This window comes from Cheilinus undulatus, linkage group 6, assembly GCF_018320785.1.
Source record: "Cheilinus undulatus linkage group 6, ASM1832078v1, whole genome shotgun sequence".
Taxonomy (NCBI): Eukaryota; Metazoa; Chordata; class Actinopteri; order Labriformes; family Labridae; genus Cheilinus; species Cheilinus undulatus.
In genome coordinates, this window is record NC_054870.1 from 30,932,233 (window position 1) to 30,948,948 (window position 16,716).

Consider the following 16,716-nt stretch of genomic DNA (forward strand, 5'->3'; position numbering starts at 1 on the left):
TGAGGGATGCAGATGTTTATTTACATTCATCTTCAGGCTAATAAAACTTGTGAAACTGGACAGGAGGAGTAGGAGAAATGTAGAGAGTGGAGCTTTTGTCCTAAGGGACGTACAGAGTAAAGGTCTTTACACGCTGGGTCTGTTATTTTCAGCTGTTTTTTTTAAGGATCCTTGATCCGAACGAACGCCACACACTTGAACCTTTCACACTGAGTCCATTGCATTTTTATCTTCCTTTATTGCTAAAATTTGTAGAATATGGCTAATTGTTCCAGAGCATGTGGCTCTGTCACTCCTTTAAAATCCCACTGAATCCATCTATACCAACAGGGATCTTCATACAGCACCCTTCTATGCATCATAGCGCAGAGCCAAGTTGGAGAGACGAAGAACAACTTTTTGAGTCTCAGTTTTGACCTGTGAGTAGGCTACAAATGTACGTCTTTACCCGCCATATTTCCATGGTTGATATCCACATAATACACAAGAAAATCACTGTGTTTATAGTGAAGGTACACAGTGAGAGAGATGGGAGGGGGGCAAGCAAGCATGAGGACCCAGCATGCGCTTATCTGGATCATCAATCCCCCATCTAAATGTCTTGGACTGATGCAAAAATTCACATAAAATCAAATCTGTTCAAAAAAAAATAATGACGGATGAAAGTTTCAGCATCAGTTTGCTAACATAATTAGAATAACATGACTTTTCTTTTTAATTAACTTTTTTAAGATTTATTTTGGGGCTTTTAGTGCCTTTAATGATAGAGGAGGACTGTGCATAGAATTAGAAACAGGGATAAAAGAGTTGGGGAGAGACATGCGGAAATGGCCACAGGCCATATTCAAACCCAGGCCACCCATGTACATGAGGCGCGCCTTAAACCACTAGTCCATCTGCACTCCCAATTTATTTTTTAATGTGCGAAAAATTCAGATGGAAAAATAGACTCAGTGTGCAAAGGCAGACAGGTGTTCATTAAGGACCTTGCCCTGTCTTGCTTATCTGCCCCTTAATTATTTTTTTCTGCCCTTGTGTCCCAAGGAAGTCTATAAAATCCAACCCTCTGCTGGAATGAGGATAATCCAGAATTTTAGATCAAATTCATCCCAATATAATGCAAACTTTTTTAAGAACACACACTGGAGGTTTGATCTGGATGAAAAACAACAAAAGAGTACTTGATCTAATCCAATTTTAAAATCCTTTTTTCTTTGAACAACTGTTTCAGCATTTGATCTAACCTGAGATATTTAATCTTACCAAATCTATTTTGAACAACTTGGCCCTGAAATATTAAATTGGACCCTTGTGTGTGTTTCTAAAAGGAAATAACAATCCAAACCCAAGCCAGATTAACAGATAGAGGGCCAACTTTAATAATACAAGTAAGTAAAAGTGTCTTTAAATATGGTATAAAAATAAATGCAGGAGAGAATAACAAAGAATTATGTTCTACATAAGACAGGAGACGGCATTTTTGTCATTCTGAATTGTGACTTTACAAGTGCAATGAAAACCATATGTGCTAATTATTTTAGTGTCATAAAATAATGCAAAGCAAAGTAAGTGCACAATAAATAATCATAATAATAATCATAATATATATATGTATATATATTGTATATTCATTCTGCACAACACTTCCCATAGCGTGACAAAGTATCTGTGACCTTGGACCTCAGTAAAGCGATGACACTGGTTAGATTTATCAGTTGAAGTTGTTGTTTTGTATGTTTTTTTCTTTGTTTTTTCTCTTTTTTTTCTCTCTGACATCATTTGTTTGAGCTGGAAGTGAGAGATTTTGGCTCCGATCCAGCATTTACGATGGACAGAAGTATTTTGCCAGTCTGTTTCAGTGTCCTCACAAGTCCAGCAGCAGCGCCTTTTTGTTTTTTGGAGAATACTGGAAATATATCAGGTACTGTAAGAGGAGAGAGAAGAAGGAATATCCTCTCCATGGACATGCAACATCCTGTGGACAACAGACGAAACAGATGGCCACCGCTCATTGGCTGGTTGAGCCGAGAGCGCGTGGACAGACAATGATGACGAAGAGATGAGATGGTCTCTCTCTCCATGTCCCAGAGAGAGAGAGATGGCATTGATTTTAGCATGATGGCACACAACTGGTCAGCCTCTTGGATGCTAGTGGTTTCCCCTGCGCTGGGAGGAGAGACAAGCAGAACAAGGAGAGGGGAAATAAGAGAATGAATATATGTACTTACTGCTTTAGTGTTAAGACGAAATGAATAAACAAGCTACACATTTTGAACAAGTGGCAAGCTGAAGTATTGGAAAAATGAAAATGCAGAAAACTGCAGTTCCTTGAGAGTCCTCTTGACGCTGTCTCCAAAAACCAAAGTATTCCTATTAGGCCTCATGTCAAAATGTGCATTTTTTACAAAGAATAAAACCATTTTCTGCCCAGTTCAAAATTACATCTCATACCAATATCTTATTTTGTTAATGGTACACACCATGATTTATTCAATAAAACACATCTGTTGTATTTTATTAAACCAAAGAGCTGATCATGTGTTTAAGCCAAAACCACAAGCAGAATCATAAACTTTACTTCATGTCAAGGGTGGAAAATAACTATTTTTTACTCATGTTACTGTAATTGTGTATTTTTTCTGTACTTGTACTTTTTGTAGTCCTTTTTAAAATCAGTAATTTACTTTTAATTAAGTATATGGGGGTTACTCCACTACATTTTAAGAAAGCACCAAGTTCTATGAAATAATACAACAAAAAACTCTAAAACTCAAAACAAGGAAGTCCAAGATTTCTGGCATCAACAGAAAACTGGCCAGCTGTTTGGCTTGGGCAACACATTACAGTCAACTGAAAATGAGTAGCACATAAAGAAAGAATGATTTCACATTTTATCTCTAGACAGTTTTTGCATTTTACTTTAAAATAAGTCAATAATTACAATAAACAAACTGATCCATAATCTCTTCTTATTGCATTTTAAGGAAAGATCATATTTCACTGTATAAGTAACCTGACACACCTGAATAACTGTTTCATATATCCATTGCATGGATGTACTTCACGTTGATCATGGAAAGCTCCCATACAAAGCGTCTGGGAAGGGCAGAACTTTTTAAAAATTCTCAGAAGGTGATTGGATGAAAGTTCTGCCTGTCACATTCATTTCGAGCCAATCAGAAGGACAAAACAAAATTAGGTAGTTTGCATGTGCAGCTCTGGTATTCGCGAATCAGGAATGCTAGACTGTTTGGTAGAAGTAAAAAGACATCTTCTCTAGATAAAGCTTTCAGTGTGGCCCTGGGCTCTTGTTTCAATAAACAAATGTGGCCCAGTTCTAATAAAACTGCTGCTATACAATGGCAATATCTGAGCCAATCACTATACCAGCAGCAGCCACTGTATATACTGGCATACAGTACAACTAATTCCTGCTCGTAACTGTGGCAACTTGATGCCAGAGTAGGTCATGAGAGGAGCAAAAACATCTTTTCTGTCATAAAAAGCTTTCAATGCTGTTCTTTGCATTTTATTTCATAAAGAAATCCGGCCCAGTTCTGATTAAACTGCTGCTACACTATAGCTACATCTGAGATAAACGCTACACTGGCAGCAGCCATAACAATCGGCAAACAGTACAACTAAACGTCACTCACAGCTGCCACCTCGTTTGCCTGAAATGATGCTGATTGGTTAGGTCTGGTACAATCATTTCAAACTGGAGCGTTGCAAATTAGATTTTCCTGATGACATACATGGAGTCTAGCCGATCCACTGGCTTTAGAAGGTTTTTGTACAAGCCACTTAGGTGTCAAAAGTAGCTTTTCGGTACTGAGTAGTTTGAGAAAACTTTTAATGACTTACTTTTTACTTTTACTTGAGTATATTTATAAACTAGTGCTTCTATTTAAGTTTTACTTTTAATTGAGTTCAATAGTCTCTAGCTGCTAGTTATGTTTGTTGGCGATGCTGTTTGTGTGTTAGTGAAAGAGATATGACAAGAGCGATGTTGTTGCTGTATGTAGCTATTTGAAGGGTGAAAATGAGACAGCAGATATGAAATCATCCTGCATGTGTGAGGCTTTTAAAAGTGTCAGAGCATCATTTTAATAACACAGTGAAAAAAATCCCCTAGTTATATACACTCAATGATTCTGATTAGAAAGCATATATTAAGATATAAGCTTGGTGTATATACAACATCCCTTGCACTTTTTAGAACCTGCAGTGATGCTAACAAAAGAGGTCACACAAAGACATATGCAGATATTGATGCTATCATTGTGTAATACCGCATAATGAAATCAGCATTGTTATGTAATATATGCAGAGTCATTTTGACATTACCTTGAAACAAGAGCCTTCAGAACAAGTTCTTACTTTTCTGCAAGGGAAAAAGGACACAACAGGTAAAATCACATTGCAATGCAGAAGATTAATGGGGGCCAGAAAAATATGTACTTTGATATTTCATTAAGTTTTTAAGCCTGATAGAGTTCTCTGCAGTCATTTTACAGACATTAAAAAAGGCAGGAAAAGTAATCACAACAATTTTCTGCAATCAAATGATACTTTATCATAAAAAATCCTTTCTAAAGTCCTTAAATCTCTGTTGACAGAATGACAAGGAGATAAAGTGTAGGAGGTATGAGACAGAGCAGGTTTAAATCTCATAAATACACCTGTATATATGTGAATTATTCATAATGTTGTGACAGCTTCAGTGTCCCTGCAAGTCATTATGGTTCCTCGGATTCAAGCCCAACAGGACTCCTGCATCAGAAACTCCATCATCCACACCTGAAGAGGACTCTGATAATGTGCTGCATTTACTCCTTCTGCTCCTCCTTGGTACGGCAGACTGCAGGTGGCTTTTTGTTTGACATGTTCTGTAGTTTGAATCGATTTGAATCTATCCTACATACACAGCTGTATTCAGGAATCATGTATGTTTTTCAGATACAGAAGAGGGCTTAAACAGCCAAGTATACAGCATAAAACAGCCTAGTTTGTGTATTTCTTATGGAAACAATTATGATTTACAACCCATTACCACTCAAAATTGACTTAATAAACTCTGTGGGCTCAGTTGTAAAACAGCAAGACTTCCCACTAGAACATTTAACTAATGCATTGAGTGTTTGCTACCTTCTTCTTGGCCTGTAATAACTCCTGGTAGGCACTGGAGCGGATGAAACGGCTGTAAGAATCACTCTTCATCAACTTGTAGATGTGTTCCTGTAGTGGAGGCACATAATGTGAAAATATAGTTTAAAAAATACAGAGAGAGGAAGAAAGAAAGAAAGAATCAGGCATTGCTAACACATTGTGCTAAATACAAATGATAATAGAAAGTGTGAGTCATCACCTGTGCATCCTCAAAGGCGTAGCGTCCAGGATCTTTGACATTCTGGGTGGTTTTGTCGTAGCTCTTAGAGTCCACGTTGATGGCACTGGGTGCTCCGGGGGCCAGAAACTCCTGCCAGATTTCCTGAACCCGAGTGGGAACTTCTCTGATAGGACGCTTCTTTAGCTCTTGGACCGCTAGCCAAAACCTAAAGACCAAAATGAACAATAGGATCATTGTTGTTTGATGTTAGTATTGTAGTCCTCTCTACACTTAAAACAGTGATTTTTATCACAGTTTAACAGATTTAGCTGGCATGGAGGTGAACAATATTACAAATACCCAGTCCTGAAAACCTCCTAGTGTCCTCTAGCCAGATGAAGGGCAACAAAAGTCTAGAGGAGTCTTGTACTTAGATAGAAGGCTAGCTGAGCCTCTTTAACATGTAAAACACCCTCCTTGTGTCATTAAAAGGCTTTTAATTGACGCAAGGATGTAAAATCAACCTAATAAACGTGGGGTGAGCGACCAAGTGCTGATGTGCTCTTTACAATCAAGCCTGTGTTACAAAATTGCTGTTTTATGTTAGTCCCAGTTGCTAGCTCATGTTTGAGTGCCAGTTTCCTTTCCTCCATCCTTGCCTTTATCTAATCCACATTTAAAAAGCTAAACTGGTGCCAAATGAAAAGGCGTTTCGGAGCCAAACAACCAGCTCTACAACACACAATGTGCAATAAAGTACTCAGGTAAACAGGTCGTCAAATAATTAGGGCCCGAGCACCGAGTGGTGCGAGGACCTAATTGTATTTGCTAGGATTATTTTACTTAGGCATTTGCTGTCATCACATGGACTTTGAGACCCTTAACATTTCTGAATTTGCGGGAAACTCTGCATGTACATCCGGTCTTATGAAAGTTTTGATATTTTTTGGGTCTCTAACATAAAAATTCAGAATTGCAAAAATAGCGTCCCCTAACAGTTTTCAAAGTTAAAGCCCCCTCCTTTGACTTTGTCGTAGATTCATGAAATTTTGTGTGCAGGTGTGGTTTGGGGAGATCTACAAAAAAGCCTCTTGGGCCTATACTCTATCTCCAACAGGAAATCTGCCATTTTGAATAAATATGCAAAAAAAGGGGCTGTTTTTGGCCTTTTCCAGGAGTCATATCTGGATTAACTTCACTGAGGGATTTCATCCGATCGACTTGTACTTCAGCACAGAGCTACATGACACATGAATGATGAAAAGTTATTCGGGGTTTTCTCATTAGTCGAAAGGTGTGGCCATGGCGAGCCCTTGAATTTTTCATATTTCTCTGGTAAACAGGAAGTAGTTTATAACTCAGCTGTGCACTGTCCGATTGGACTAATATTGCCCAGGTATATTGACGGTCATGGCCTGCATCCATTCATATGGTCAGGGTTTTTACAGATCAAAGTGCCACCTAGTGGTCACAGGAAATGTCAAGGTTTATGGTGCAAACTACAGTTTAAAAACTATCCAAGATATCCACTTCAATTTTTCGTCAGGAAGGACTAAAGAAGTGGATTTAGCTTTGTGAAAAATAAAATTGAGTTTTCATCAGAGGGTGTGGCCTCGGTGGGGCGACAAAGTCAAGAGTTGCCATTTTGTCTCACCAAAAATGTTTGAACAGTTATAACTCTAGTATGCATGGTCATATCTGAGACAGATTTCATGTGCTTGATAACAGTCCAGGCCAGAACACATCCATACTTGAAATTTTGAAAAATTGTACAGTGCCACCCTCTGGCAACAGAAAGTCGCGACTACTGAATTTCACATCGCAGTACCTACATGGTTGGGCAAATCATTCCGAAATTCACTCAGGCAGTTCCCAAGGAGTTGGCCTTACACATATACAATGATCAAACATCTACGTTAAAAGGTGTGGCAATGGTGATTTTTTGTTTGCCATGAAACAGAAAGTAGATTTTTCAAATGGTTATAAGACATCTAGAGCAATGAAACTTGACACAAAAAATCTCGTTGGCATTCTGAGATGACTGATATTCATTTTGTAGGTAAGCTTGGCCTATTGGCTCAATGGCGCCCCCTAGAACATTTCAAAAATTCAGCCCCCACAGCAGGTTTAACCCAGAATTTTGAACATGTGTGGGCAGATGTGTCATGTCAGGTCAAAAAAAAAATCCTCTTGGACCCATAGCGTAAGTCAAACAGGAAGTTGGCCATTTTAAATTTTTTGGTAAAACAAGCCATATTTTAGGGGTCGTATTTGAACGAACTTGTCAGAGGGTGTTCATCCAAACTACTTGATCTTTGGTGTAGAGCAAGAAGAGATGTCTTAGGTCAAAAGTTATTTGGGATTTTCTCATTAGTCGAAAGGCATGGCCATGGCGGCCCCTTATATTGAAATGCTTCATCATGTTATAAAAGTGGCTGGTGCTCACTCAAAAATTTCCATTTATTACAAGATTGGCCAAATCCTGCTGAAATTAGCCCAGGGACATCCCTCAAGGTTGGTATTACTCAAATTTGAAGGTTAAGAGTCCTTACCTAAAATGGTGTGGCAGAGACAATTTTTCATCGCCATGTAACAGGAAGTAGAATTATCTAGTGCTTACAAAACTTGTAAAGCCATGAAACTTGGCAGAAAAACACCCAGTAGCAAAACAAGATCATTGATAGGATGATTGTCGGTGGGCATAGCTTTTGAGCTCAGTAACACCCCCTACAGTAATTTGAAAAATTCAGCCCCTGCAGCAGGATTATCTGAGGATTTTGAAAATTCTTCAGCTTATACATCATTTTAAGTTCTACAAAAAAAAACTTTTGGACCCATGCCATAAAACCAAATAGGAAGTCTGCCATTTTTATTTTTGTGGTCAAAAAGCAGCACATTTAGTATAATTATCACTACAGCCATTTTTACACAAAAACTATCCTCTGAGAACAGAATCCCTTTTCTTCTTTGTTTTATTTATTTATTTTTTGTTTGTTTGTTTGTTTTTGTTTTTGTTTGTTTTTTTAAGGTTTGGTGTTTAAATGTCAATCAGATCCACTAATGTGCCTGAAACTGCTGTAGTATGCATGCCAGGCCAGTAGTTGGCAGTGTGACTGACAATGAAACACATGCATGCACACCTTTCCTTCCTCCTGCTGGTGTCAACAGACAAACATGGCTGACACACAAATGTTTGTGTGGACAGATGAAGTCGGGTTGCTTCCTAGTGACAGTCAACCACAAAATAATTAGATATTTAAAAAATGGGAACATATAAATGTTGGCAGGAAGTGAGCAGCACAAACAAACAGCATATTTTTGTGTGGTCTGTGTAGCACCAGGCCAAGATCAAGTCTCTGACAGACTACATGCAGAACATGGAGCAGAAGAAGAGACAGCTGGAGGAGAGCCAGGAAGCTCTGACCGAGGAGCTTGCTAAGCTGCAGGCTCACGGTTCTCACATTTATATTAACCATTAAAACATCTTAGCTCAAGTAAAAACAGGCTAACTTGATGGAATTTTCCTCTTTGTTTTTCATCAGAGAAAAGACACAAGATGTCAGGAGAGGAAAAGGAGGACATCGGCAGACACGATGGGGACGGGGACTTAAAGGTGAGGAGGAAACACGTCACTGAGAATCTCTGTTACAGAAATGTGAAAAAGGTGAATGTTTTTGTGCTTGTGTGGCACAGAAAACTCTGGAGGAGCAGCTGGAGAACCACAGAGAGGCTCACCACAAACAGCTGAGCCCACTGAGAGACGAGATCGAAGACGAACAGAGGATGCTGGACGAGCTCACAGAGTAAGTCTGACTGTTTTGAATCCAACTACATTTTTAAAGACGTTAGAGACCACAGACATAAGAAGAAACACATGGCATGAGTTATTTGAATCAAAGTCTGCAATAAAATAAGTATACTAATTATTTAGACCAGTGTTACTGAAAATTGCTCAACCAACGAGCCAAATTGTTGAAAAATACCTTTGCAATAGCCACATTTAAAGTGTTGAAAAGTGTAAAAAAAAATGGATTAAAAGAGGCATAAATGGTCAAAAAGCAGACAAAAAATGGTAAAAAGGTTCAAAATTGGAATTAAATGGCAAAACTGGGTGAAAAGTGTCAAAAAGTAGTTACAGATAACAAAAATGGTCAAAAAGCAGCAAAAAAGAAGTGCAAAGACAGAGTGAAAAGTGACTAAAATGGCCAAAAAGCGGAAACAGAATTGGTGAAAAGGCGAAAAATAGGCATTAAATGGCAAAAACTAGGTGACAATTAACAAAAATGGGGGAAAGTGATATAAAAAAGGAGTTATGGATGATAAAAATAGTCGGAAGCTGCAAAAATGTAGTAAAAAGTAGTAACAAGTGACTAAAACGGGCAAAATCAGCAAAAATGTGGTAAAAATTGATGAAAAGTGACTAAAATGCTCAAAAAGCTGCAAAAATGTGGTATAAAGTAGTGAAAAGTGACTAAAATGGCAAAAAGCTGCAAAAATGTGGTTAAAAAATAGTGGATTGTGACTAAAATGGGCAAAAAGATGCAGAAATATGGTAAAAATTAATGAATAGTGATTAAAACGTCCAGAAACAGCAAAACATAGTGAAAAGCTGCAAAATTTGAATAAAATGGCAAAAAAAAAATGGGTGTAAAATGGCAAAATGGGTGAGAAGTGACATTAAAAAAGGAGTTACAGATGATAAAAATGGTCAGAAAGTGGCAACAATGTAGTAAAAATTAATGAAAAGTGACTGAAATGGTCAAACAGCAGCAAAAATGTGGTAAAAATAGTGAGAAGTTACTGAAAAGGTCAAAAAGCAGCAAAAACTTGGCAAGAAGGTGCAAAATGGGAATTAAATGGCAAAAAATGGGTGAGAAGCAACATTAAAAAGGAGTTACAGATGACAAAAATGGTCAGAAAGCAGCAAAAAATGTGGTAAAAAATAGATAAAAGTGACTAAAATGGGCAAAAAGATACAAAAATGAATGAAAAGTGACTAAAACTGCTAAAAGCAACAAAAAAATTGGTGAATAGTTGAGAATAGGCATTTAATGGCAAAAACTATGTGAACCATAGCAACAATGGGTGAGCAGCGACATAAAAAAGGAGTTACAGATGATTAAAACAGTCAGAAAGTGGCAAAAATGTGGTAAAATAATGGTGAAAAGTGACTGAATGGGGCAAAAAGTGGCAAAATGGGCTAAAAAAATTTTGTGAAATGTGACTTAAATTGTAAAAAGCGACAAAATGTGGTAAAAAAATGGTGAATATTGAGTTAAATAGTCAAAAAGTGGCAAAAATGTGGTAAATTATTGGTAAAAAAGTGTCTAAATGGCAAAATGCTGCAAAGAGTGAAAAAAATGTATAAAGTGTCATTTAATGTCAAAAAGCAGCTTAAATCAGGTGAAAAGTGGCCAAAAAACTGCCAAAAAGGGGAAAGAATTTCAAATAGCAAAAAGCAGGATAAAAGTGGCTAAAACTACAAAACTGGAAAGAAGAAATGGCACAAATGGGCTAAAAGCAGCAAAAATGGATTAATAGTGTCAAAAAAAAGGAAAAAAAGGGTGAAGAATTAAAAAAAGAAAAAAATAAGAGAAAAATAAAGGTTGACAATGAAAGCCTCCTGTATAAGAGTGGAAACAAACGGATTAATGTGACTTGATATGGATCATTCCTGAGGTGAAAGTTTTTTTAGGTTGTCCTGGGGAAAAATATTTAAAATGAAGACATAAAAGAGCCACAAACCATCCCAATGAAGCCACACGTTGAGTTTTACTCATTCAGACTAATAACTGTCTGTGACGAGACTTGAACTGGATCAGGAATTTAGTCTAAAACTGTCTAAACCGGGCCTAAAATTTTGACTTCAAGTCCACAGAGTCAAATGAAGCAGTAGAAAAATCAACAAACCTATTCATGTTTGATGTTTTTTAGATCTAAGATATTTCCACAGATTTGATTGGTTCTCATTTAACCACTTTATCCTGGTTTAAATGATCCTAAAGTTTGTTTTTTATTGTTTTTTCAAACCAAAGTAGTGACAGTCATTACTACTTCTACTGTGTGTGATCCTCATGAGGAAGGATGTAAAATCCTCGTGCCACTCCTCTTTACTGAGCCATGAACTTTTAGTTGCATAGGACTGGCTTTACACTGGCTCTCAAAGTCTACACACACCTGTTAGATTTTTGTCATGTGAAGGTTCCCTACCTGGGGTCCGGGCACCCCTGGGGGGGCTCCTATAATGAACTTTCATTTATGGAGTCATGAATGAAAATGTAAGAGGAAGTATTAGAGCCCTCTAAAAGGTCTTCCAAAATAAAGAGGCTCTGTACATTTCTTGGAAAAAGGAGACATTTGAAAGTACATTTTTGAGATTATAAAGTCGTATTTTTTCAAGAACCTGAACTCAGAACTTTTTAGTTCAAAAGTCCTAAATTATTACATCATGCACTTTAAAATTTCAAGTTTGTAATGTCAGAATTGAACATTCTAAACTAGTGAATTTACAAGAATCCAAACTGAAAACAGTGAATAGAAATGTCTCTTCAGAGTCTGGGGAATAATGATAATGTGATCATTCTTGGATCATTTCCTCACTGATCAATCCTACTAAGAAAAATCTCTTGATTAGGCGATCAACTGTAGGACTTATTGAAGGAAAACAGCTTCTTCTCTTGTCATTTTCTTTTTCCACGGCTCTTTTGGATTTTATAAAGTCAAAAAATTCTACCTTTTAGTTGACATAAATTTCCAGTTTTCTTTTTCTGGTAAATTTATGACTTGTTAAATTAGACATTTTTGAGATTTTACTTAAAAATTGACTGAACCTTCTCATTTTTGCACTCTTATGGTGGCTCTAACTGCCATTATAATAATGGATAGTTTATATGCAGATATTTATGAAGAACTCGTTTTTGCAGGCCTGTTATGCTGGGATTTAGTCAATAAAACAATTAAAAATGATGTTTATTTTTTCAGAGATTGTCCTGGGGGGCTTTAGAGTGTTTAGAGTAGAGGGACCCCAAAGAAAAAAGGTTAGGACCCACTGATGTAAAGGTCTATCATTTCAGAAATGTTCTGCCTTGTACAATTTTTGAAGCCAAACAACTGTTTGGAGAAATTTCCAGAAACCAGAGGAACAAAATGAATATGTTGATGTGGTTTGTTGATATTTCTCCAGACAGTTGCTCTGCCATTAAAAAATGCCCAATCAGAGCTTAGCGAGCGTCTCCTCTCAGTCTGAACCAGGGTCTGCTGCTGGAGCAGGAGAGGCTGATGTCAGGCTACGACAAACTGAAGACTGAAGAGCAGGAGAAGGAACTCATGTGAGTAAAGGACTCATCCGTACGTTTATTTATGTTGAATGTGAGTTCATGTGTTGTTTGCAGGCTGCTGAATGAGCAGAGGGAGCAGGCCAGAGAGGACCTGAAGGGCCTGGAGGGTCAGGGTACCAAAGTATCATTTATTTTGAAAGGGCATTTGAACGTACGGAAATCAAGAAAACGGACAACTACACTCGTTTTTACATTTGTGTCCAGAATCGAAAAACGAGTGAAGTTGTCCGTTTTCTTGATTTCCGTACATTCAAATGCCCTTTCAAAATAAATGATACTTTGGTACCCTGGAGGAGACCATGGTAAGTATTTCCTGTTTCTACAGTGGAGGAGATGAAGCCTCCATGAGGGGCTTAGTGATCATCCATGCATGCAAATAAAGACTCCATCCTGGAAAACTCCAGCTGTGTCTGCGTTTTTGTTGCATAACCCCCTATTTACATCTCTGATGGCTCCCCAGGGGGGCGCCGCACCGCATCCCCCCCTTCCCCATCAGGCATGCCTTGATCCAGGTACCGGCCACAGTGGGGTTTGAACCCCAGCATCCCCTGCAGAACTGGTCTAGTCCAGTCCTCTGTGCCACCGCCGCCATACCTTTCACACTACCATCTCTTCTCCTTGTGTATTTATCTTCTTTGTTCAGAATGTGGCTTTAAAATTCACTGAGACCAAGATGGGAGTTGAACCTGGAACCTCCAGACTCTGAGTCAGTCCACTATCTCTTTAGGCTACAGAGCCAGACATGCAGCAGGGCCTCAGAGGGGCTTTTCCTTCTTTATTTGGACTCAAATCTTGAAAACTTAAAGATATTGGTTAGATTTGAAAGGCCAACTCCTGTCCAGGTCTCCTGAAGTCTATATGTGGACTCAGACTTTTAAAATAGATGAACCCATAGTAAGATTTGAACCTGTAAACTCCTGATTCACAGTCAGTTGGCTTTTCCACTAATCCACTGAGACACACACCTGTTCATGTTTCTCAGAGGAGCTGATCTCAGCTTTTGGGGACGGGAATAAAAAAATGCACCAAGAATCAAACACACAACCTTCCAACTCTATTGCAGCCCTCTTTACTCCTGAGTCAGCGATTTACACCAGCAGCTTCAAAAATCCATGGAAGATTTGAACCAACAACCTCATGATTCCAGGGCAGTTACCTGTCCAACTGAGCTAACACACAGACTTCACATCGGGAGTAGAACATCTCTACAATCCACAATCTTTGCTGCTGGAGACCATTTTCATACTAAAATTGCACATCTCAACGAGTGATGATCTTTGCTGCTGAAGACCGTTTTCATACTTGGGAGGAGATATAAATAGATAAAAAAGCATTGATGAAAATAATGAAACAAACTTGTACACATCTTGAGCACTCTATTTGCTCCTCTGGTTGATCTTCATCACCAGTGATTGGAACATTCAGTTAATGCATTTAGCCACTAGGTCATTCTTCTCCTGTGGAGTGAGCGCGCACACAAGGGAGAGAGAGTGAGGTTGCAAGCATGCAGGAGAGAGAGATAGAGAAACAGTGGCTGAGCCAAGCAGAGCAGAAAGAGGAGCTGTGAAAATGACTATACAGTGATTTGTTCGTAAGTTGGAGCTGCATTCAAAATTTTCAGGGCGCATGCCTCCTTCTCCTTAGTTTTACTGCCAAAATAATGGCAAGCTCTGGAAACTAATGACAGGTATCACCCTCAGTTTCTGTGGCAGTGTGAGTATTGCAAAGCTCACATAACCCATGGGTGCAGCGTGCCTTGTTGCTGGCATGCAACTGTTGCTACGTATCCACTTTTGCGTAACACCTCGACATGCAACGGGTTGCGAGGGCCCGTTATCACTGCTTGCAGCTTTAATTTCACTTGGTCCCACTGACGGCAGATCTTTTATTATTAGAGTTGTAAATGTAATGCTATAAAGGGTCTGCAAGTTTTATTTTCCAAGTGAATGATGAATGATAAACATGTCTTTGAATGTTAGCAAGCTTTTGTCTGTGATCATTTGATCTGTTACCACTGACCAAAACAACTGACAGAAACCGTTCGTGCCTGTACCATCAGAGGGAGCAGAAGAGCTCTCCTACACAGTATTACTCTTTTCATATTCAGCAGTTAGCATGCATGCCTGATACTCTGCAGTATTCCTGTTACCATGAATAAAGGGATTACCATAATACTCCTCCCCACCTGGGTTATTCCAGACACAGCCACAGTTGTGCATATTTTTTAAAAGCTGCATGCAGCAGCTCCTTCACAACATTACTGAGTTGTTCTTAAAAGAAAAGATCATGATTTAATAAACCTGCCAATAACTAGCTGGGCATTTAACAGTGGAAATATCAGCTAAAAAAGGTCTGTTAAATGCATGTGGTTTGTAAGTATGAGCTGATGATTTACTTTGCAAAGATAACACACCTGCATTCTTATTGTGGGAACCCATGTGGAAAAATCAGTCTGGTTGAGGTTACTGTTTACAACTGTGAGGGTTTTAGTGAGGGATGTAGCAGATACAGTTTGATTCAAAGTGTACTACCTGCATTAAAAGACATGAGTAGATTGTGCTATCATTCCTCTTGCTTTGGGTCACAGGCATTTGTAGAATTTCCATTAACAGTCATAAAAGTACATATGTATGTACAGTCCTACCCCTGAGTATCTTTATGCTGTGCTTTGCATTCTTAAGCTGCCAAAGTATGAACTTTTTATGCATTTACTAGGCTGCCTTGCAGATTGTGGCAATACACAAGTGCACAAAACTGATGCACAACTAAAAGTGGAGCACTCCCTGCAAGCTAGTCGAGGTGCTCAGTTCAAACTGCACTGATTTGACATGCATGATTCTCCACAATCACCTGACAGCACATCCTCCCACTTGGCAGTTTATTTAAGCTGCAGGATTTATGCTTTCTCCCTCTGCTCCGAGAATGCCAGCTCTGCGCCACGCTAGTAATGCACTCTGACTCTGAACCCAACCACCGTCCAACATCCACCTGCAGGCTCTGACTTTGGGGTTAAAGCTATTGTCTCAACATTCCTCAATTTGGCATGCAAACTATCTGTGAGTAGTGAAATTGGACATCAGGACAGTTGTACAGATAAGACATTATCTGCATCATTGTGGAATAGGCATAACAGGAATAGTTTCAACCAAAATCTACCTCATGATGATGTCATCACTGTTATTTGCATGTTATAATTATGTATGAAAACTCTAAGAGGCTGAGAGGTAAAGTTGAGCCTCTGCAGAGTCTTAGTCAGGTCATACTTTCAGAAGTAACAAAATAATGTTTTTCATGTAAGTTGTGTATGTATGTTAGATAATATAGGATGATTATTTTATCACGTACCTGAGATTCTCTGAGCTGAACTCAGACTCCAGGAACTTAAGGAACTGCTCTCTCCCCACAGGATCTTTAAGAACTTCATCAATACCAAATGCCCACCTCTTTACCCTCTGTTGGCCCGGCTCCTTACTGAGGACAACACAGAAAAAAAAAAACACCAATGAAGCATGAGGCACTACAGTCCAGGCTCTGAACATAAAATAGCACATCTGTATAATGTGTCTCTCTGGTACCCACCTGGCCTCCAGCTCCCACAGTGTGGTGTCATCTGAGATCCAGGGGTTGGATGGGTCTGGAGGCGTGAGGAAGGGGTCGTATTCAACGTACTGCTCTGTGTAGCCCAGTAAACTGTTTTTAACAGAAACAGCAAAGAAGGACCAGCATGTATTCGTTTGTGTGGTTTTTCAGTGAGATGTTTATTTCTTGAAGCTTAACTGACAAAAAGTGAAGTGAGATCCCCCAGAGCTAATACTTCAGGTGTTTTTAAACACAAGGATAGAGAACTGCAGGCAGAATGCACGTCTCTGTTCAGTTAATTAAATGACAAATGTACTCTTGGTATGCCATCCAGTATCTGGCATCGTCACTGCTGACTCTCACTGAAGGCATTGTGTGGGACAAATCACTCCTCAAGGTCAGCGGAGCTCTTAATTCCACACCATGTTTGGCCGTTTAGAGGCTCAATAAACAGATCGATGGCTAAACTGA

The 16,716-nt window shown here is 38.8% G+C and overlaps 1 protein-coding gene across 2 annotated transcripts in view; it reads right to left on the reverse strand.

Moving 5' to 3' along the window:
• Nucleotides 1-1,375: 1,375 nt before the first annotated feature.
• Nucleotides 1,376-16,716, reverse strand: part of rgs7a (regulator of G protein signaling 7a) — a 118,680-nt gene continuing 103,339 nt past the window's right edge. Inside the window, exons 13-18 of one of the 2 annotated variants that reach the window (XM_041789539.1) lie at nucleotides 16,246-16,356; nucleotides 16,012-16,137; nucleotides 5,369-5,555; nucleotides 5,149-5,238; nucleotides 4,348-4,384; nucleotides 1,376-2,161 (exon numbers count right to left, since the gene is read on the reverse strand). In XM_041789539.1, the coding sequence (XP_041645473.1) occupies nucleotides 4,364-4,384; nucleotides 5,149-5,238; nucleotides 5,369-5,555; nucleotides 16,012-16,137; nucleotides 16,246-16,356 (535 nt within the window). In that variant the 3' untranslated portion in view covers nucleotides 1,376-2,161; nucleotides 4,348-4,363. Of the gene's footprint in view, nucleotides 2,167-4,347; nucleotides 4,385-5,148; nucleotides 5,239-5,368; nucleotides 5,556-16,011; nucleotides 16,138-16,245; nucleotides 16,357-16,716 lie in introns of both variants that reach the window. The other variant, XM_041789538.1, reaches the window with a different exon arrangement.